Source organism: Gobio gobio (genome assembly GCF_949357685.1).
Source record: "Gobio gobio genome assembly, chromosome: 1".
Classification (NCBI taxonomy): Eukaryota; Metazoa; Chordata; class Actinopteri; order Cypriniformes; family Gobionidae; genus Gobio; species Gobio gobio.
In genome coordinates this window covers 37,763,957-37,788,838 of record NC_137097.1, presented here as the reverse complement: position 1 = coordinate 37,788,838, position 24,882 = coordinate 37,763,957, and the positions used below count along the sequence as shown (strand labels likewise).

The 24,882-nt window shown below is 38.1% G+C and overlaps 1 protein-coding gene across 1 annotated transcript in view; it reads left to right on the top strand.

Moving 5' to 3' along the window:
* Positions 1–16,931: 16,931 nt before the first annotated feature.
* adgrl1a (adhesion G protein-coupled receptor L1a) overlaps positions 16,932–24,882 on the top strand; it is a gene marked incomplete at its 5' end in the record, with an annotated part of 111,212 nt that continues 103,261 nt past the window's right edge. The window contains one exon of the mRNA XM_079829380.1: positions 16,932–17,001. Within this exon, the coding sequence (XP_079685506.1) occupies positions 16,932–17,001 (70 nt within the window). The remainder of the gene's footprint in view (positions 17,002–24,882) is intronic.

Below are 24,882 nucleotides of genomic sequence, written 5' to 3'. Positions count from 1 at the left end.
AAATAAAATGGACCAAAAATTGCCTGTCGAATATTATAGGCTGTATTTTTAAACAAAAATGAATATTTTGGAAGTGAAATCTGAGAGTTGAATATGGATTATTGAATTTGTAATAATGAAAATGTGTGTGAAATGTTTTGAATTGAAATATTAACATCTTAAATATACAACCATGTTGAATTTCAGCCCGTAAAAATGCAATGCATTAAAATGCAAGCACGGTTAATGCAATGCATATTTTTTCAAGTTGTGCAATTCGGTTGTTTCAAAAACATTTGGCATTATTTTACTTTCATACCATTACATTATTCCTTGTTTACAAAAACACAAATGCTTTGACCAAACATAAAATCCTCAGACGCAATGTTGGTATCCTTCTGAAGTCATGTACAGAGACGCAAGTGAGCTGTTTAAACTGGAATGCTCTTTCACTCTTCCATTTGCCCTGATGTCGACGGCAGCGTGTGGAGTCATATAAACTGAACGCACATCTGTATCCAGTGTAGACAGCGTCAGTGATTATAATGGGTTTCATTTGCTCATTTGACGCAACCGGTGTAGGCAAGTGCCAGCCGTTAAGTGACTGAATGCCAGTGGGTGGGGCCTATGGTGTGATAATATATAAATATTCCTCGATGTCTTGTTGGAGGCAGTCATATGAAAATGTATTTGCATGTGACGTCACAAATCATACAATATCCAAACAAGTCATTTTTTTTAGCTTTTAATGCTTTGTACCATTGATGAACATCCTGATTCATAGCTTAAAATGTCCTCCTCATTATGAACAAATACCTCTAAAATGTCAAAAGATTTGATTGGATTTTGCATGTCAATTTAAATGAAACGCATCTGATAATAATAATAATAATGGCAAACAATCCTTAAAATAAATCTCATCACTCAATGGTGCTGAGACAAATGGCAAGTCAGTAAAACATTCTTAGATGGCAAACATTTTGATGAAGCAATAAAAAATGTATATGCCATTACAACGAAAGTAATTGTGTGGAGCACTGAGCTAATAATGAAACTGAAATGCAAATAAATTAGTATGTTATACGAGTCTAAAGAGAAAAGAACTAGGGCTACTAGACAACTCGGGTTGTCAGAGCTGCAGAATAGAGACAGATCCGAGTGCAGGGTCAGTGACCATAGGCTAGCCATTGAAAAGGGCAGACACAAACAGACCAGATTATCAGGATAAAAAAGTTTGTGGTCGCTGTATGACAGGTAAGGTTGAGACGGTGACAGTTGAGAGGTGAACTTTCTTCTCGGCTGTGAAGAATTTCCTGCAAATGGAGACATTTTCTAAAGGCTAACTCTAGGAAGCCCAGTTTAACCAGATGACAGATAAGATATAACAGGATGTAGCTCTGGAAAAAAAATGTTATTAGAGCTGTTATATAAGCACGATGCTACAGTATGGGTTACATGCTTTAGCACTCAAGTTAATGAATATATTCAGAGGGAAATGTTATTACTCAGCTGTTGCTCTTTCATAGCTCAGGAGACTTAATGAAGATCTTAGTTTCATTCGAATGTAAACTTTGTCTCAATCATTTCCGCTAAAGTTCAGAGGAGAAATAAAGACACAAATGAGCCATTTGTTGGCAAGGTAAGAGTATGTTTGAGATCATATTGGGACCTCTGACTTTGGGTTACAGACAATCTCGTTGAGATCTTTTTGAAAGCGCTAGTGGAGAGAGGAGAGGTGTAACTACACTCTTAAAGGGTTCTATATATTTAGTGACCCGTGACGTCATTCACTACTTTCATCCTCATTCATTTTTTAAAGTTAGACATCAACCTTCTTAGTATTCCTTAATAAATTCATTATAAACAATATAGCAAGAAAAAATAATATATAATTATAAAATAATGCCTATTTTCCCATTTATTTTTAGTAAAAAATGTATGTAGGGTCGCTAACGACCCGATGTGGGAACAGTGTAAGTATATTTTTTTCTGCACAACAATAATTGAATCTTTGATGACTGAATAAGTGCAATTCACCTTTATTCCTCAAGGTGGCAATGTCTGATACACAATGATGAAGCGACGTTTCACTCATAGTTACCGCAGGCAGAAAACAAAAGAATTGGAAGAATCATCAGCACAACTTGAAATGACTCTGCAAAATGATTTACTGCAGAGCAAGAACTGAACGCAATCAAATATTACTGTCACTGTCACTTGATGCTGGATCTGGTCAAGAAACTGTCTGCGTTCAAAACATTGATTTTGAAGATGTTGAAAATGATAGTTTTGAGAATATGTTTGAGAAGGTGAATATGAGGCAGATGCTGAATGTACTGGGAAATTAGCTCTGACGAGGACAGAGATGATGGTATAAAACATTTGCTCAAACTGAACCCTTACAAGCTCAAAGGTAACAAAATATGCTTTCATTTATTCTTCTATAATTGTTACTGTAATATCAGGAGCGTTTTATATTAGCGCGACAGGTAGAGATCCATCCATGTTAGATATAGATCCGGGTCGCTAAAGGCCCGAATATGTATTAATGATTAGTGAAACATTCATACATTTAAGGGTTAAAGGGCACTTCATTTAAGGGGCTTTTGCACCGAGTAGTTAAAGGAACTAAGTTATAGGAATTAGCCAATATGGTGGGCAATACCGCTAGCTGAGCATAAATACTTTGACTTTGTCCTTATTTTCACCTCTGTGGCAAAAAGGTTGAGAAGTGCCTGGACTTTGGCGTCGGCCCATCTATTGCTGTTTTCCATTTTTGTGGAGTTAGTTAGTGGAGTAAGTATATGTAAACTGTGTGTTTACACTGCTTTTTAAAAATGGCGTACTTGTGTTTCGTAACGTATGTGTTCGGCCAATCAGCGTACACTTACATCACTGGTAGTTCCTATTATGCTGGATTAGCCCCTACTCTGAAGTAGGATCTAATTTATTCCCCCAAAAGGCGTTCCTAGAACTAAAATCATTCCCAGTTCCAGCGGTGCGATCAGCGAGTACTTCCGCCAGTAGTTATGGGAACTATGAAAACGTTCCTCTGGTGCGAAAGCCCCTATATAGAGCCATTTTATAGATTTAGTTTTAATTAATTCATTTAAAATTGAGTTAAGGACCCCTGGTGTTCAATATAGATCTTTTACGCAAGAGAAAAAAACTCTTCAATCGCTCTCAATGTTACCTCATTTCTATCTTGGAGAAGAAATTGAGATTTTAAAGAGATCTCAACCGTGATTTTTCTTTCTTACAAGTATGATTGCTCATCTTTATGTTCTCTCATTGCTGTCTAGAAGAAGTAATTGAGATATTAAAGAGATCTCATTTATTTTTTCCTCCCTTTTTCCATTGTACATTAATGATTGCTCATCTTCATTTGCTCGCCATGCTGTCTAGGAGAAACAGTTTCTATATTAAAGACTTATCCACCATGATTTTTCTTTCCTATATTGCTATGATTGCTCATGAGCATTTGCTCTCCATTTCTTCTTAAAGCTTTCTGGGAGAAACAGCGAAGACATTTCTTCTTTTGTTTTCGGGTGTATTTGCTCTATTTGTTCCTCATAGAGTTAACTTTGTTCTGTCATATTTTTCACACACGTATTAGTTATTAACTGCTGCCATCACTGTCGGTGTAGTAATTAGTGTTACCTTAATCTAATTTTAATGTGCTCATAACCTTTTCCAAGAATGTGTTCTCAGATTACCGGGGTATGTGTTGTGGTAAGATTGTGCTATGCATACTATGCAGTTATGTTCTAATAGAGCAGAATCTATGATGAATTTCAAGAGGGAGAGAGGTGACAGAACGCAAACAGAGCCACATGTTAGCGAGACGAGACAGCAGGGTGAGGTAAGGTGACTGGCGCTCTTGCACTTTGGGCCGTACAGGGCCGCCAGTGATGGCTGATGCCGTGGCCCCCTGTTGCATCAGTAAAATAAGCAGTGACAAGCTCGCTTCCCTCATACGATGAATTACCACACACCCCCATCCCTCACACGCACACATAAATTGGGCTCATTTCAAATCACATGTAATTCCCTGCTAGCATGTAGACTCCCTGTGTGACTTCTTATTTGCTTGAGCCTGGTGAGAAAATTGAGATGCAGTAGTGAGTGAAGGACACTAGGGAACGCGTTCATTGGAAAGACTTCATAATTAACGCAGTGATGCTGGATGTCAGACCTCCTCCCTCAACGGGAGCACAGGTGAAGGAGTGTGTTTATGATTATGTGACATTCTCAAGAGAAGAGGATATACTGCAGAGGATATATGATAATACACTCCGCCGTGACTGACCTTCATAAACAAGTGAAAACATGGCCAGGTCACAGGTCATTTTAGTTTTTTTGTTGTCATTCTTACATATTGCTGAAATGCTTTAATTTTAAAGAAATGCTTTTTTATCACTCACATTAGTCAGAATAGTACGTTGTATAAATACATTATACTATATATATATATATATATATATATATATATATATATATATATATATATATACACACTGAACAAAATTATAAATGCAACACTTTTGTTTTTGCCCCCATTTTTCATGAGCTGAACTCAAAGATCTAAGACTTTTTCTATGTACACAAAAGGCCTATTTTTCTCGAATATTGTTCACAAATCTGTCTAAATCTGTGTTAGTGAGCACTTCTCTTTTGCAGAGATAATCCATCCACCTCACAGGTGTGGCATCAAGATGCTGATTAGACAGCATGATTATTGCACAGGTGTGCCTTAGGCTGGCCACAATAAAAGAACACTCTAAAATGTGTTTTATTACACAGCACAATGCCGCAGATGTCACAAGTTTTGAGGAAGCGTGTAATTGGCATGCTGACTGCAGGAATGTCCACCAGAGCTGTTGCCCATGAATTGAATGTTCATTTCTCTACCTGGTAGAGTCTACCATAAGCCGTCTCCAAAGGCGTTTCAGAGAATTTGGTTGTACATCCAACTGGCCTCACAACCGCAGACCACGGGTAACCACACCAGCCCAGGACCTCCACATCCAGCATCTTGACCTCCAAGATCGTCTGAGACCAGCCACCGGGACTGCTGCTGCAAAAATCGGTTTGCATAACCAAATAATTTCTGCACAAACTGTCTCAGGGAAGCTCATCTGCATGCTCTTTGTCCTCATCGGGGTCTCGACCTGACTGCAGTTCGTCGTCGTAACCGAATTGAGGGGGGAAATGCTCACATTCGATGGTGTCTGGCACTTTGGAGAGGTGTTCTCTTCATGGATGAATCCTGATTTTTCACAGACAGTGTGTGTGGTGTTGTGTGGGTGAGCGGTTTGCTGATGTCAACGTTGTGGATCGAGTGGCTCATGGTGGCGGTGGGGTTATGGTATGGGCAGCCGTATGTACAGGCCACAATCGACAACCTGATCAACTCTATGCGAAGGAGATGTGTTGCACTGTGTGAGGCAAATGGTGGTCACACCAGATACTGACTGGTTTTCGGAACCCCCCGGACCCCCCAATACAGTAAAACTGCACATTTTAGAGTGTCCTTTTATAGTGGCCAGCCTAAGGCACACCTGTGCAATAATCATGCTGTCTAATCAGCATCTTGATATGCCACACCTGTGAGGTGGATGGATTATCTCGGCAAAGGAGAAGTGCTCACTAACACAGATTTAGACAGATTTGTGAACAATATTTGAGAGAAATAGGCCTTTTGTGTACATAGAAAAAGTCTTAGATCTTTGAGTTCAGCTCATAAAAAATGGGGACAAAAACAAAAGTGTTGCGTTTATAATTTTGTTCAGTGTATTATACGTTTTTACTGTCTGATCTCTTTCTACAGTATGTCCATTATAAAAATGATCAGGGTGGTACCATGGTACCATTATGATCAGTTGGTTTTACCTTGATACTTTACAAACTATGGTATATCCATGGTACTGCAGTGTACCTGAGAGAACACACAAACTTGGTTTTGTGAGATTCACTCATTCGTCTTGATTCTCCTCAGCCCCTCATTTGCATTCACTTTAAGTACTGGTAAAACCAACTGATCATAATTGTACCATGGTAACACCTTGATCGTTTTTGTAACAGACATACTACAAACCAATAAGCAGCTAATTAGGAGTTTGTTGAGGGAAAACTCCTAGTTAATAGTGAAGATGTGTACCCTAATCTAAAGTGTGACCGCACTCTTTTCTTAATTTTTTTTTTGTATCCCTGTTCCTACTCCCTGCTCTTTCTAATGTCTTTCTTCTGCTTTTTTCTCTTCTGTGCGGTTTGAGATGAGCTCGTGTTTGCTCTCGGCTGCACCTCTCTCTCAGACCCAGTAATCAAACACATTCTGCCTGATACATGGCCCATTACAGCCACTCTCATGTTCCATTTGCCCACCGCTCGCACAATGGTGTCATTATGATGGTAGAAAACTAGCAGCGCTACTGTAGCCGCACACAGTGCTTAACACAGTCAGCACCCTGAAATGAAGGATGCGGTAGAATTATTGGCACTGAGCATAAAGCAGTGCTCATCTTAGCTGAGCAGCATACGCTTGTGTCAATATGCGCTACACAGTTAGCGTAGCTAGCATAGAGAGTGAGACATTAGAAAATGTTTGTTCAAGCACAAATGGTTCATAATTTTGTTTGTGTGAAGAGTCAGATGTGTTAACTTAGCTGTGTGGAATAATGTATGATTTGCGATTTGCTTGAGTTGGATGTGTGATGTTGTATTAATGTTGTGGATTATAGTTTTTCAGTCATCAAAGAAAAAGAAAACAAGGGCTGAATGTAACATGAAGCATGCTGAAATTAACTATTGTTGTTTTCAGATTGAGTGCGGATTTCTACCCTGTGTTGATTGAAACAGGAAGTGGAGGCAGTGTATATTGAAGGCCTCTGCTATAGTTACGTAGTATAGTTGGTAGTAGTTGGAGACATGCTCATTCTAGAGAGTATTTTATTAGCCAGACATTGGGGTAATCCTGTCATTACAATGTGAGTCATCAGTATTTGTGTATTGTTGTGTTGGAAGAGTTTACATGTAAAATGCATGTATTTGCTAAGTGTGTATTATTTTTTTATTTTTTTTAACTACACTACATGAACTCAACACTTACAAAAATTTATTAAAAGTCACTAACATCTAATTTTAAGTTAATTTAAAGATGGTCAGTTATTATTTGTTTTACCTAGTTAACGTTAATTTAAGTAGTTACGTTTTGAAAGCTAACTCTAAGTTAAGCAAATTTCAACTTTTTTATGTTATACAAGATTCAACTCATTCTTTAAGTTTAATGTAATTTAAGTTGAATGTACTTAAAAATTTAAGGCAGCAACTTTTTTTTTTTACTGTCTAACTTCACACAATGCTCTCTGTGTCCTCTGTGGATGCATGCATGAAAGCTTTTTAATGCAGTCATATCATACGATTTTCCTTGATCTTGTAAAAGATTTTTGAAACATTCAGAACTCAAAACTGTCTCCCCAGTCTGCCGGTTTCATTTATTAATGCCAAACTGCAGAAGTGGCTCGTTCTGAAATCAGTGGATTTCTTGTCTGCAGCTCTTATTCAGGGTTTCATGACATGAAGTGAAAATGGCTCATAAAAATAAATTATGACTGCTTTCGGCACAAATAAACCGTAGGCATGCAAAAAATGCAATAGAAAATAATAAATAATAAAATGTATAATGTTGTTTCATTTCAATTTAGATTTGAGATTTTGATTCAGATTCCGTGTTTATAATTTTAACAGATTATAATTATTTAATTAAATATCTGATGAAAAGTGTTATTTGGGAACTGCATTTTCAAATAACATGTATCTACTTTTTAAATGAAATGGCAAAACTGAGCAGTTCTTTCTCAGCACATTAAGTACCTCAAAAGGGAAAAGGAAATAGAATTTAGCTATGGTAAATCATGTAAATGTTAGATTTTTATTCATTTGTGGATTGGCTTCTGGCAAACTGGTGTTTATTTTAATTATGACAATGTAGTCTTCAAGAAATAACAGTGTTTTTGTATAACTCTTTATCAATTATGTAAATATTAAAATTTTCTTGAAAAATATAAACATAGATAAACGCAAACAGTAACATTATAAATGATGTTCTACTTCTTATTTTGTGGAAATTAAAGTCTAGTCAGTTCTTCTTGTGTATATGAATAAGGTGACTTACATTAAACTGTTGGTTGCGTTTCTTATTATTAATATAATTTAAGTCCTAAGCTAAGTCCTGTTGAGAATAATGAGGCTGGTAAGGACAAGTGGAACAGCATTCACATACCATTATAACAATTACTGCATTTCATCATAATTATAAATTATATATTTGCAGTGCTCCAAATGTTTAGAAATTTGCAAACGATTATGAAGTCTACAGTGTTGCTTAATTTTTTGTCACCGCAAAATCATAAATAAATGTATTGTGAATATTCAATATTTCCACAAAGTAAATCAAATGTTACTTGAGGAAATTTTTTTTGACATTAAGCGCAATATATTTTCCTATATTCAGGTCGTTCAAATGAATGCCTATTCTTTATAGCTATGGCACGTGCATGTTTCTTTATGTAAGTAATGTTGTCCAATGAATTGTTTGCATTGTTTATGCATTTATTGTCAGGCAATAGATGGTTTATATATTTACAAAGTAAGTTGGCTTTAGAAATGTAAGATCATTTTAAAAGTTAAGGGTTCAAAGCAGGGTACATTTGAGATTTTGGGATCTCTTTCTGTGAAAAGAAATTATGTTTTCTTTGCAGTTTGTTTGTTTTCTCTATTTTTGGTTTAATCTGAAGTTTTGGGGCTCACAAATCATATATCAAGGCTTAGATTTATTTGCCAATATATCAGTTATCAGCTTCCAAATATAAAGACTTATTGATTATCCTTTCGTCCAAAAAAAATGGCGTTATTGTTCTGATCCGCTTTGCCATGAGTTGCATGAGTAACACTGCAGCACCGAGCTCACGGAAAATCCGTTTCACCACACTTTTGAGGGTTTCTCTTCCCATACACCTCATAACTAAATAAACAGGCAGTGTGCAACAGTTAAGAGGCAGATGCAATGCAAAATGCACAATAACAACATGTAATATTAATCTCTCCCGCTCTCTTTCAGCTCACGTACCAATGATTATCCCTCCGTCCACCATTGTCCTCCATTGGCACGTGCACCAAAGGTTGCCGAGCCCTGTGTTAAACCATTGCTGTTCCCCAGGGAAGGGTCTGAGGCTTTCAGAAGTGCAATTTATTGTGGATTATGCAGAGGAATTATTGAGCCCCACTCCATAAAGGAAAGCTTAGTGACAAATGAGACACTGTCGGCTGGAGTGCCAATGTAAATTGCACCTCCACAACAGAGCAGGGGACCGCGATGCTCGCTTATGGGAGAATTAGAGTAATACGTCTCCAGAAGCTTTGTGTCATGCTCAGTGTAAGAAACAGGGAGTATTATTACCATTAAGAGAGCATGTGAGCTTGCCGTGTGAGGACACATTCATAGGCGGCGTCTATAAGATGCGCCACGAAGGACACGCTTTATTACTCTTGATGTAAATGGCAGTACGACGAACCACAGTGTCAGAGTAGATTTACAGATCAATTATGGAGATCAGGAGCTAATTCGGGGCAATGCACCAGTCCACCACACCAGTCTGCTGAGCTTTAACTGAATCACCTTGCGCATTAGACAGGATGAATACATTGGACACAGATAAAGCCCTCTGTCAAATTCGGTGGAAAGATTGAGGCTAACACACCCTCATTATTCAGTAATCCGATTCATAGGCGTCTGCTAATGAGGGATTTTTGACATGCATAACGACATCAACCTGAGCGGCCCAAATTGTCCTTTTACCAAATTTGCATCTCATTAAATTGAATTTACCGGTGACTGTCATAATTTGGTCTGGTAAAACAGGAGTTTGATGGTAAAGGGCATAGAACGATACGGAGACTTGCGGTGGCAGAGGTGTGCTGGAGACAATGGTAATGATATTTCACGGCATGTCTCCGGATTTTAAAAAGGAGGAATGTGCCGATTATCTCCATTTGAGAGGCGATTACTTTAAAGGGGTCAAGAGGCTAATAAATGAATTACATCTCTGGAAGCTCAGTTCCCAGTCATGAGCTAACGGCTCGAACGACGAATTGTTGGAATTTAATCTAGGGTTCCTGGTTGGTCCGAGTGAACGATCCAGCTCTCTCTGCTCTCTAAGAGATGAAGCTGCTGTCATTATTCTTGCACTGTGCTTGCCTGAAACCCAAATAACCACAAAATGCCTGACCGCCAAACTAGATAAGCATTAGCTAACTTTACGTAGCGCTAATGTAGCCGCTGATAACCACAAACAGGGAGCCACAACATTACTCAAAAGCAAACAAGAAAAAAAATTCACTAAAAATGAATTGGTAAAGCTGATAGCGTTGTTTATTTTCACACGCTGTTTACATTAGTGCCCGAATTGAATTAGCGCTACATGAATTATGCTAATAGGGTAACAGTGCGTTATGTTGTTACGATGCTATATGCTTTCATATATTAGGGTGAACTAACCCTTTAAGCCATACAATTCCCTTAATTGTTGATATTGTATTTTCCATGTTGTATTTCACCATGTGATTTTGCGATAAAAATAGGCATTGTTTTTCTGCTGATCTTATCAGGCATAATTTCCTGCTTTATTTTTGTCAGACGAGAGCTTGCTATGTATTGGGCAATTGCCTCTTGCCTCAAAATAAATGAACATACATTATCGAACGAAGCAGTGAGTGGTTCTGAGCAACCTGCGGCATGTGTAAAATAGATGTATGGCGCGTCGTGCTAGATGAGTGTGTCTGCTAAGCAAATAGATAATAATGATCGTGGTGATTATAGTAATGATTTAATGTAACTGGATAATTAGGTTATTTGCCTTGGATCAAGGCTGTCTCCAGATAAATAGATGTTCAAATGCACATCGTTCATACAGCTCATGTTCCTCTCTTAGTTTCTTTTTTTCCTTTATCCATTTTATAATGAAGAGGTTGTTTTGTAGCTCAGGAGTCTTTAAGAACTCTGAAATCTGAAATCTGAAATCTCTTTTATAGCCTATATATATATATAATATTATTATTATTATTATTATTACCCTTATTATGCATGAATGTTTTGCCAATCATTATTACATATTCGGGTCTTTAGCGACCCGAGTCTATATCTAACAATATAGATAATATAAAACTCTCTTTATAGTAGAGCAACAATTACAGAAAAATAAAATAAAGCATGTTTTGTTATCTTTTGGAGCTTGTAAGGGTTCAGTTTGAGCAGATGTTTTATACCATCATCACTGTCCTCGTCAGAGCTAATTTCTCAGTACATTTAGCATCTGCCTCATATTCAGCATCTTAAACATTTTCTCAAAACTATAATTTTCAGCATCTTCAAAATCAATATTTTGAGCGCTGTCAGCTTCTTCACCAGATCCACCATCGAGTGACAGTGACAGTAATATTTGATTGCATTCAGTTCTTGCTCTGCAGTAAATCTCTGAGCCATTTCAAGTTTTGATGTCGAATTAAAAATAAATAAATAAATAAATGAGGAGGGTAGTGAATGACGTCCCGGGTCACTAAAGACCCGAGGTATGCGTTTAAGGGTTAAACGTTGAAACTTCTCTCTAGTGATGTTTACCAGACTTCTCCAGTCATTTTGTTCTGTTTAAACCCGCCCCATTCTTTCATTCAACTATAAGCTCACATTAAAAACGGCCTCCATCCAAACAGCTGGTGGAGTGAACCAAGTACCCGCCCTACATTTTTTCAATAATTTGTTTCACTTTGATGTGTCACAATATGTAAGAAAATATCTGTCGCTACTTACGTTTCATCGCAACTTTAAGAAGGAACTTTCATTTCACGTCTAGGGGAAACATTCATATTAAAGAGATTACATAAGTGATTTTTTCTTTCCCATGGGATCCTCTGTATAAGAGCAAGAGCTTATCTTCCTATCTCTCTGTACTGGGAGAAATATTACCATCCTCTTCACTGGAACAGCAACACTGATGATAATGGCAGATCAGATCAGAGCAAAAGGTCAGTCACTGCCCTAAGGCAAGCTTATAGTGAATACCCACGCTGCACTGCTCCCCTCTCAACCAGCACAGCCTCCCAAGACCGCCTGCTGTACCTCTTTCTTTTGCTCTCTACCTTTCTCCCTCTCTTTCCCATCCATCCTCTATCAGCTGGGACCGCGAGAGAGCCATTGTGCCGAGTGCAGACGGAGGCAAGATCAAAAGAGAGAGGTTGAAAGACATTTTTTTTTCTTATTAACAGCTACAAAAGTGAGGAGGAAAAAATAGAGACGGTGGAGCCTCCCAGGAGGGGAGTATTTTTTGACCATTAGTAACATGCAGACAGCAGGAGGAAGGGCTCTGTGCATACTTCCATGTTTGTTTTCCCTATTTTACCTCCTGGACTTTGATGCTTTGACTTGACCGCATGCATTTTATTGGTCACTCTCTTCTCTTGTGCCAGTGGCTATGGGTTTTTGCTGTGCCACAGGAGAGGAGGGTAAATATCAGAGAAGGTCATGGGGAGGAGAGAGGGAGGATGGAGTGATGGCTGGAATAACGAAGGAGAGGGTAGGAAGAGAGAACAGAATGGATGGGAGCTGGGAGGAATCAAAGGGTGTGCGAACGGCTGCCAAGCTTGATGTTCGACGGGGACTGCAAGAACACGAAAAAATTGTCCAATTAACTCTTAAATGCATGAATGTTTCGCCAAATCATTATTACATATTCGGGTCTTTAGCGACCCAGATCTATATCTAACATGGATGGATGTTTACCTGTCGCGATAGTATAAAACTCTCCACTGTCCTCGTCAGAGCTCATTTCCCAGTACATTCAGCATCTGCCTCATATTCACCATCTCAAACATATTCTCAAAACTATCATTTTCAACATCTTCAAAATCAATATTTTGATCGCTGGCAGCTTCTTCAACAGATCCAAGTGACAGTGACAGTAATATTTGATTGCATTCAGTTCTTGCTCTGCAGTAAATCTCTGAGCCATTTCAAGTTGTGCTGATGATTCTTCATATTCTTTTGTTTTCTGCCTGCGGTAACTATGAGTGAAACATCACTCCATCATTGTGTATCAGACATTGCCACCTTGACGAATAAAGGTGAATTGCACTTATTCAGTCATCAAAGATTCAATTATTGCTGTGCAGCAAATAAATATACTTACATCAGGGGTGTCCAACCCTGGTCTTGGAGAGCTACCACCCTGCAGATGTTAGCTCCAATCATGGTGTTCAGGGTGCTAGATAATTACAGACAGGTGTGTTGGAGCAGGGTTGGAACTGAAATCTGCAGGACAGAAGCTCTCCAGGAGCAGGGTTGGACACCCCTTACTTACATATGACCCGAGGTTACACACCTACATAGCGACCCTGTACAATTTTTATATTGTACATAATTAATTGATTGAGGAATAGAAGGTTGTCTTACTTTAAAAAAAATAATAATAATGAGGAGGAGGAGGGTAGTGGATGACGTCCTGGGTCACTAAAGACCAGAGAAATCTGTTTAATAAATTACATTTTAAAACATATTAAAATAGAAAACATTTATTTTAAATTATAATAATATTTCACAATATTAAAGTTTTAACTGTATTTTAATCAAATAAATGCAGCCTTGTTGAGCATAAGAGACTTTTCTCAAAGACTTTCAAAATCAAAATGTCCATGGTCTAATCATGCATGATTCATCAGAACAATATATTCCTTTTTTTTCTTTTCTTTCCTTTTCTTTTTTTACTCTAACCACTTTTTCTGCCTGTAAATTGATTTTCTGATGTAACCAAGGCCGTGCAGGAGAGTAATTAACAAAACTATATTATTTATCTACTTTCAATGATCCAGTGAAATTCTAATGAATAAAATCAAGTGCCGCATTACTTTGTTTCCCACTGAATATTCTGTTTTAATTGGAAGTTTGTCCAATTATGAAAGTTAAATAGATTGCAAGCTTGGCTCAACCTCGTTTTGCCATACACAGTCATTGTATCTGAAAAAATGTGTGTACTGGTTTGGCCAACATTATGGGGCCAAAATTGTTCGAACACTTTCCCACGTGAGGGGGAAAGCACATAAAGTTTTCTGTGAGGGTTAAGTTTAACGGTTTATATAGGGTTATGGGATAGTAAATATCATCAGCTCAGTATTAAAATGATTTTGCTAATGGAAAGTCACTGTAATGTTTGGAGTTCCATTGTGCGAGTGGACATCCTTGTTTCAATAATATCCCTGTATTATTGGCCATCTATTTTTCACATCTATGACTAGGAAGATCAATGAAAAGAGAGGGTTATGAGGATCAAAGCAAATCCCCTTGAAGAGACACACATGCACACACACACACACACACACACACACACACACACACACACACACACACACACACACACACACACACACAGTTTCTCCTCCCAATAAATACGCAGTACGGTCTGTCTGTTCTTTCTGAACGCACAGCAGGGGCAGCATTAGCTCTAATAATTCAACGCATTTCTGTCGTTTTTTCCTTTCAGCCCTGAAGGAAGAGCAGCCTCCAAGAACAAATGAAAGAAACTTCTAGACTGTGATTTATTTCATTAGGCAAATGAGATGTGTGAGCCCTCTGGCAGTACTGACTCGAAACTGTCCACTCTCTCGCTCTTTCTCTCTCACTCTCTCTCTCTCTCTCACTCACTCACTCTCACTTCCTGAGCCTCTTTATACCTTTGCATCTCTCTCTCATCTAAATGTGCATAGAATTGCCACTCTTGGTGTTTGCATGGTGCATGTCCTGCGGTGGGCCGTACGTTCACATCCATGCATATGTAGCATGTCACGTCCAATCAAGCTCTGGAATGACTGGAACTGAAGTGTTTGCCAGGGAACAGCTGTTGCTGTGTTAGTGCAGAACAAAATGGCCGCCGTTCAGCTCTAGCCGGCTAACTGTACTTGACCGCCGTCAAGTGTGCGCCGAGAGCTCCTCTCAATTATTTTGACTAAGTGTGATGTGAAATAGGACGTGTAGAGCCAGAAAACATGGATCTGGTCAAAGCAACAGTGGGCATCTGGCTTCAAAGGAATAGGTATATTTATAGTACTGCTGGTAGTTTACCTGAATGAGAAAAAGTTTTTTTTGACACATTTTGGAATATAACAACATGTGAAATAGATCTTTCCTAGTTAGAAGGGTTTGTTTTCAAGTAATTGCATAGAGTATGTTTTGGGCCTCAATCCAAACAATTCATTTGAATTCACAGAACAGCATACGTTTTGCTTTTGTTTACTTGGTTACTACTGAATTATTGGCGAACAACAACACCAGGGAACAGATGTTGATGTGTTAGCGCAGAACAAAATGGCCACCCTTCAGCTCTAACAGACTCCACCTGACCGCCACCAAGTTGCACATCTCAGGTATTTTGAATAAGTGATATAAAATGGGGAAAGACAGGCCACTACTGCTTTTCTATTTACCTCAAATTATCTTCAAACGATGGCTCCACCATTACAATAGTCAACCTAAAAGAGTAAATTGACCGTAGGCGGGGACAGATTACACTAATACCTGGTAATGGATTGTATTTGGACACATTTTGAAATGCAGCAGCTTGTGTGAAAAATCAAGATTGCTTATCATTTGGATGTTTCTGGCTTCAGTTTGAAAAATTCATTTGAGTTCTTATAACAGCATATGTTTTGATTTGTTTACTTACTACTAATTTATTGGCAAACAGCAACACAGGATAGTTGTGTTGGGCAGGGAACAGATGTTGTCATGTTAGTTCAAGAACAAAATGGCCACCATTCAGCTCTAGTCATCTAACTCCACATGACAGCTGCCAAGTTTGCACCTAGAGAAAAGTTATTTTGACTTAGACTGATATAAAATGGGCATCTTGTGTAGACAGAATTACATGAAACCTACTGTTTTTCTATATTACCCATGATCTCTTCAAACCATCCCAGCAAGCAATTTTGTCTTTAAAAGATGTCTAATAGCCGTCCAAACACAGCCCCCCGACATCTAGGCTAAAATTTGGGCTTTCAGTGAAAATTTAGACGTCTAACCATAGCCCAAGCATAGACCAGTCATCAAACATCTTTTAATCACTGTTGACTTTGCTTACATGATGGAATATCATACATTGGTTATTTTGGCTAGAAGTGGGTTACTCATAGCCGGACTGTATCGGGTCTAGTTAACTGAGACAGTGAAATGACGGCTATTGATTGCTGGTATTGCTCCAACATGACAAACGTCGCCCTAAAAGAGTAAACTGACCATAAACGGGGATGGGTTACTCTAACACCTGTTAATGAATTGCATTTGGACTCATTTAACAACACATGAAATCGAACTAGTATTGTATTGTTTGCATGTTTCTGGGCTCAGTCTGGAAAATGTTTCGGAATTTATATTCAAACAGCATGTTTTGCTTTTGTTTACCTGGTTACTACTAAATTATTGGCAAACAGCAACACAGAATATTTTTGTTGAACAGGGAACAGATGTTGATGTGTTAGCGAAATAACAAAATGGCCGCTCTAGCACGTCTAACTCCACCTAACCTGCGCCAAGTGTGTGCCTAGAGCTCCACTCAATTATGTTGAATAAGTGCGACATGAAAAGGGCCTTGCTGAGCCAGAAAACATGGAACTGATTGGAGCAACAGTGGGCATCTCTCTTTGACAGAATGAACAGAATTACAGGCCACAGAAGGGAAAGGCAGACAGTAAGAATTTAGGTCCTGCTATTAGTATTGATCTCTCTTTCTCATTTGTCTCTCTGGTTCTCTTCTCACCAGGTTCTCCATCAGTGAGAGGGCGTGAGGGAAGGAGTGCCCCACATTCAAGCGCCCGCTGACCGCACTCCCCCCACCACCCTTCGCTCCATCCACAGCATGGCTCTCTCTCTCTGGATCCTCTTTACGTGCACCATCGCCCTGAGCAACATCAGCCCCTCTGCACAGGGTTTGTACACTACCTACATCTCTTCAGATCATTGCAAAGCGAGCTGCTGAATTTGTTGTTGCTGTTGTCTAATGTAGTTGCAGACATGGTGCATTTACATAAGGCCAGGCGAGTACACCAAGGTAGATTCAGATGTTTGGCCGTCACATTGGAAGCTTACATTCTCATTGTGCATACATTTTCTGTTACAATGGAGGTAAAGTCCGTACTCAAGGGGCCAGTCTATTGTGTTTGCCATTGAGCCAGATGTGTTATCATTGAGGTAGAAAGAGTCTTAAAAAGATTGGCTGCGTTTAATTCCACTTTTAGACAAACTTCCCTAAGCACTTCCCCTCGGGGGAATCCCCGGCGCCATTTTGGGTTCAACTTCGTTCCTATAAAATAATAAATCAATGCCGGTAACCAATCAGTAATCAATAACTATTGATTTCGGTATTGCATTCACATCAACAACTTGAGTGTGATCCCATGGTACTTACCTGAGCTAAAAACATAACTTTAAATAAAGAAACGTCATGGTCAAAATGTAATCAATAGCAGTACAGGATTGCATTCACATCAACATCAAATCCAATAGGGCTGGGTCGATAATAGTAATTAATCGATTTCTATCTTCATTTTGATGAACAAATATTGAATCTTAAATTCCAAAATCAACCTTTTAGTCTTTGCTAATGTCTGCTGATGCAAAAAAAAAAAAACAAGCACTTCACTTAACATTATTTGTAGCATGCATACCTACTAATAATCACAATAAGCTTTGTGCTTTAATACGTTTGATATGAACTCTGAGCTTTCAAATTCTGTCCAGTTTTGATTGTTATATCTAAAAACAAGTAGCAATTGAATTTTGACTTTGTTGTTAAATTTAACCTTTAATACTAAACTAAATTAACCAACTTACAGGTATATTTACCCTGTATATTTACAGCATTAAAGGGGGCATATTATGCCCCTTTTCACAATGTTATATAAATCTCTGGGGTCCCCAGAATGTGTCTGTGAAGTTTCAGCTCAAAATACCCCCAGATCATTTTGTTCTCACTCAGACAAAATGTCAGAAATAACCAGTCGTGGAGTGCAGTTACATGTTTGAACCAGAGTCGGACATAGATGAGAGACTCGAGAAGAGGTTGAAACTTTTAGACTGCATTTGGACATTTCTAAATGGTTAGTGGATATATTTATGTAACGTTAGTTGTTGCAGAGTTGCCTTGATTCAACTCATCGACTAGCATGTACCGTCATGTTAATCTATAAATTGTTGTATAGTCGCTTGTGTAGAATTGCAACATCCATCAACCAACTATACGATTCATAATAAATGTGTGTTTATGAATTACGCAGATGTTGGTGATGCAGTCATGCGTAAAGATATTTGCACAAAAATATATTTTATAGACATTCTTTGGCACATTTCCTTCAAAAAATACATTTAACCATGGTGTCCTCAGTGGCTCAGATACCAGGAGTCTATGGAGACTCGTATGTTCGTTGGTACATACAGCAAAAGAACATTTGTAATGTTTTTATGGCACAGACATTGTAATACTCTAACTGATACAGCGAGTAAACAGAGATGACGTTCTCTGTGCTTCTCACTCAGGGGTGTGTCTATGATAAAAGGGCAGATCATGTCAGGATCTCTGAGAGAGGACTCAAATGCTGAAAGAGTGTTAACGGGTTTATTGATAAAACAGCAGACACGACAAGAGATTGAGGGAGAGAAGGTGATAACAGTCCAAACGATAGGCAGGGACAATGCACGATGACAGGCAAGCTGAGGGAAACTTTTGCAATATTTTCTAAATGTCGATAAAAAACTATTGCGAAATAACTGCGTTTCCTTTAACCGATGTAATGCAACTAAAACTTATTTTTAGAATTATGCCCTGTATGTTGGTAGGTTTATGTATATCCCAGCTACCACACTCGATATTATTTTTAATCAAAAGAGACGTAGGCTTGTTATCCAAGCATTTTTGGCAAGGAAAGCCCCTTATACTTGGGAGTGGGGCGGTGCTTCTGGGTGCTTCTCTCTCATATCTGCTTCGAGGTCTTGATAAATTGTGGCATTTCTTTGTTGCTTAGAATCCAGTATTCCCACAATTTTGTCTCTTATGATTTTAATAAAGAACTCTCTCGTGTTCTGTCCAAACAAACAAGCGTCATCTGTAAAGAATGATATGTGACTTTTACGTACGCCAGGTGACCTGTAAATGTGAAAAAAAAGGTTTCCATTGCAGTTTTGCGAAAATTTACTTTTTTCAAATTGCCTGAAAAACCACCTCATGCGAACGTAAAAACTTTTTTTGTGATATATGGGAGTTTCCGCGAAATTGACGCATTTCCATTGGGCATATTTTCAATTTCAATTTGCGCAATTTGAAGGGTAATGGAAACGCGGCAAGTCATGGGAAGGGTTTCCCTACTCTTACGTAGGAGTAGGGGTAAATAAGAAACTATTATTGAGAGATAATGAGATTATGCATTATGAGATGATTATTTGGGATTATAAAATAATCAGTAAAAAAACTCAATACCCAGCTCTATAATCAAACTTGAGCATGTTTCTTTGGTGTGGACCTCAGTTTGTAACACAACTTTCGCACAAAAAAAACAACAACAACAACTAAAAACTTTATGGTCTTATCTTTTACCAATAAACCAGTTATTAAAACAATAATATTATTGACTACAGACACAGATACTTTTAAGTTATAAGTGCCATTTGAAGTTATACTGGTATGTACTGGTCTCCTCTCCCTCTGTAAACGGGCCAGTGTGGATGTGTGTGAGTTGACCGTGTGCGGTGGATGAAGGGACCCGTGTGGCAATAAAGCTGGTGTAAATGCGATGGGCCTGAGGTCTGTGGACGGGGGATGTAGCGGGGGTCTGTCCAGCTAGTGCCCTTCCACTCCGACACCACCGCACCATCTGCTGCTCTGCGGGACCCGGGCCAGGCCTAGAGAGCAGGGAAGCGTGCAGCGTTTGCTTGTCCAGGTGTATTTGGTGGCTGCTGTATTTCCTGTGTTTAATTTGCCTGGTTCTGCCGCTGTGAATTGATGTGATGTACTCAGTGTTCCATTGGACACGTTTTGGCCCCGAGCTCGGAGCTGCTTCATCAATGTGTTGTACGCGTGCGTGTGTGTGTGTGTGTGTGTGTGTGCATGAGTGCCTCCAGCTGTCTCTGTGACCTGGCTCTGGATTAATAATGCATTAATAATCAATTGAATGTTATCAAGGTTGTGCTGCTAGTGCAGGCAATTTGGAGAAATAAGGAAGCCTTCGTTCCTCTATGGGCTCATTGATCGCCTTGTGTTGCCATTAAAGCGTGCCACAAATAACACACACTCACACACAACACATAATTCTGTTTCTCATTTCTGCTGTTCTCGCCTTCTTTGTGCGTGTGCGTGTGTGTGCATGTGCGTGAATGTGTGTGTATGTGTGTGTGTGTGTGTGTGTGTGTGGTAAATGTCCCCACAAAGATAGTAATACCAGTACATTTTGAGAAAAAATTGCTTTACATAAAGTTTTCTGTTGTGTGTGTGTGATTGTGGATGGATGCATACTGTTTATATAAGGGAGACTGAAGCTAATTATCATAACTTTATACTCACAGATTACAGATCACAGTTTCAACAAATACATTCTGTTCTTTTGAACGCAAAAATACTAAGCATCACAACTATTTTCAACATTGATAATAATAAGACAATTTTGTTTCTTGAGCATCAAATCATCATAGAATGATTTTTGAAGGATCATGTGACACTGAAGTACTGGAGTAATGGTGCTGAAAATTCAGCTTTGACGTCACATGAATAAAATATTTGAAAAATATTTAATATATTTAAATAGTAAACTGTTATTTTACATTTTAACAATATTTCACAATATTATTGTTGTACTATATTGGTGAGCATGAGAGACTTCTTTAAAAATAATAATAATAAAAAACAGCCCCAAAGTTTCGAATGGTATTGAGATAGAAATCAATAAATATGTACACATTTTGGATTTGATTCATTGGTTCAAGTACTTATTCAAATTCGGTGTCTGTAGGTTAGTTATAGTATACTACATATTATGTTCTAATTTGTGGTCACTAATCAAATGTTAATTTGCAATATTAGATGATCATGTGAACTCCTTTGTAAAGTTTTTCTCTGCTTCATTTGAAGCTACAAGATAATTACGTATATATATTATGAAATTCACATTAATTTGATAAATTATGATAATTTATTGGTGATGGAAAAAAAAACAAGCCTTTCTGACCCTACTGTATATATGTAGTTGTCAAATACATACACTATATATATATATACTGATATACTGTATATATGTTTTTTTTAATTACTGTTTATTTTGTCAGAATGTTTTTTTTTTTTTTAATGGGTGTTGACATGCCCTTATTAAAAAGATCAACACATACTCTAATTAATGCACATAATCAAAACTTGAGTCAGTAGATTGGATATGAGTGTTTTCTTATTCGATTATTTTAATCATTTTTGTTTTGCTTGTTTGTTTACTTATTTTTCCTCCCCTCAATTTTTACAGATTATATCATCTGTCACTTGTATGACAATTTCAGGGTTTCACCTTGGGAAATGTGACAAATTAGATTTGAAATGCTAAGTAAAAAATTATTATATATATTTTCTAAGTATTGACTCAAATTCATGGAATAGTTACATGATTTTATGTTACATTTTTTTCACCCCAACTTCCAGTGTTTAAATGTCAAAACTAATGATCATAAATTGCTCGTAGGCATGCTTGTGGGACGGTGTTTGTGTGTGTGTGTTTGGACCGAACACATTCTGGTTCCCTTAATACTTCCTTTTGTCCACATTTTCACAGTCTAATTTCTTCCTTTCGTCTAACACCGTCTGGTACTCTAACAGCTCACTGAAACATTCTCCAGCGTGTATCATTCTTTTAACTCAGTCTAATACTCTGACGCCTCCATCTAACACTCTCACATCTCGCATAAAATCACTTCTCAGTCTCACCCCTTGATCTCACACTCCTGAATTCCCACTCTGTAGCCTAGTATTGTCACTCTTCACTCTAATGCTCACTCATTTGTCAAATATTCTCCCTCAAAGACTTAATTTATGGCTTTTCGATTGAGTGAGACCTTGAGATGTTGAGTGACACAAATTAATGTTGAACATCGCTCACCGTTGATGCCGGCAGCGTAGATGGTTTCATTCCGCTCTGAAATGTCGTAGGGTAAGCAGCACTGCCAGTGATTGCCGTACCGTTTGATTGGTTCGCTGACAGGAAGGATTTTTATTGTACTTTCTAACGGTGTAATCAGTTTGAAGTCAACACAAAGTGCTTTTTGCATCCCATTTTACTTTTGAAATCTGATGTGTTTCTGAGTGAAACAGGATGTTCAACAACAGTAGAAAATGTAGCGTAAGACATCAAACCCTTCAGTTATTGATTTGATGGTGAAAAATTGGTATTACTCATGTGCCTTAATGAGCACCACGGCTCAATGTGTCAGAGAATATACTAACGAGTGACAGTCATTTAGCGTTTCAAGTTCTGTTTTGTATATTAATGTTTTAAAGGGTTAGTTCACCCAAAAATGAAAATTCTGTCATTAATTACTTACCCTCATGTCGTTCGACACCCGTCAGACCTCCGTTCATCTTCGGAACAGAAATGAAGATATTTTAGTTGAAATCTGATGGCTCTGAAAGGCCTCCATTGACACAATGGCACGGTTCACTCTCAAGACCCTTAAAAGGTACTAAAGACGTCGTTACAAAGTCCATCTCACTACAGTGTTTCTAAAATAACTTTATGAATCGGCGACAATAGTTTTTGTGCGCAAAAAAACACTAAATAACGACTTACATAGTGATGACGATTTCAAAACACGGCCTCATGAAGCTTCGAAGCGTTATGAATCAGTGAGCCGAATGATGATTCGGATCGCGTGTCAAACCGCCAAACTGCTGAAATTTGGCGATTCAAACTGCTGAATCGACTCGCTGATTCATAACGCTTCGAAGCTTCATGATGCCTTGTTTTGAAATCGTCATCACTAAGTAAGTCGTTATTTAGGTTTTTTTTGCGCACAAAAACTATTGTCGCCGATTCATAAAGTTATTTTAGAACCACTGTAGTGAGATGGACTTTGTAACGACGTCTTTAGTACCTTTTAGGGGTCTTGAGAGTGAACCGTGCCATTGTGTCAATGGAGGCCTTTCAGAGCCATCAGATTTCAACTAAAATATCTTAATTTCTGTTCCGAAGATGAACGGAGGTCTGACGGGTGTCGAACGACATGAGGGTAAGTAATTAATGACAGCATTTTCATTTTTGGGTGAACTAACCCTTTAACTCTTAAATGCATGAATGTTTCGCCAATCATTATTACATATTTGGTTCTTTAGCGACCCAGATCCATATCTAACACGGATGAATCTCTACCTGTCGCGGTAGACAGTAAGAATTACATAAGAATAAAATAAAGCATATTTTGTTTCCTTTTAGAGCTTGTAAGGGTTCAGTTTGAGCAGATGTTTTACACCATCATCACTGTCCTCGTCAGAGCTCATTTCCCAGTACATTCAGCATCTGCCTCATATTCACCATCTCAAACATATTCTCAAAACTATCATTTTCAACATCTTCAAAATCAATATTTTGAGCTCTGACAGCTTCTTCACCAGATCCAGCATCAAGTGACAGTGACAGTAATATTTGATTGCGTTCAGTTCTTGCTCTGCAGTAAATCTCTGAGCCATTTAAAGTTTTGCAGATGATTCTTCCTATTCTTTTGTTTTCTGCCTGCGGTAACTATGAGTGAAACGTCACTTCATCATTGTGTATCAGACATTGCCACCTTGAGGAATAAAGGTGAATTGCACTTATTCAGTCATCAAAAATTCAATTATTGTTTTGCAGATAAAAATATACTTACACTGTTACACACCACGGGTCGTTAGCAACCCTGTACAAAAAAAAAGACACAAGAAAATGAATGGGAAAACAGGCATTCTTTTATAATGTTTTTCTTGTTATATTGTATATAATTAATTGATTGAGGAATAGAAGATTGTCTAACTTAAAGATAATAATAATAATGAGGAGGAGGAGGAGGGTAGTGAATGATGTCCCGGGTCACTAAAGACATGAGGTATGCATTTAAGGGTTAAATATGAATTTTCTGATCATAAGCGGATGGTTGAACCAACTGCAGGGCATTTCTAAGGAGATACACTTCCCATTTAAATATTTCCTTGAAATTGTTTAAAGTTACTTGTCACCACACAAACTACACATCCCAACATACACACTGCTGATAAATTATTTGTTAATAATGCATCTACGTTCACAATTTAACAGATTACATACTGTATGCAGGATTTGGCTTGGCAGAAAGCATGCAAGAGTGTTCCCTTTATAATCACTAAAAAGCTCACTCATCTTAATTCATCGCAATCTCAAGAAGTTCTGTTACAATAAATGAAGCTGACTGCACAATGAATCTCTTATTTGCATAATTGTTTGATATAATGAGGGGATATTTGCAAGTGTGCAGAACTTAGAATCCACTCACTGCTCAAAACACTAGAGTTTTTGTTCAGTGCTAACTTAAACACCTCTGATTGGTCATTGTGTTAAAGAAATCAACAGATATGTTCGTGATTGCCTACATTGCTCAACACTGCAAAAACACGTTGCAAACATGGATACTCACTGGATTGTTTGCCAAAAATGTTCGCCAATTTGCTATTATTGCGATGAAAATTGATCCTAGACCAGTAGTTATGGGCAGATTTTTCCTCTAAAAGCATTCAGAAGCGGCAAGTTTCACACTAGTCTCAAGTCCGTGGCCATGGGAAG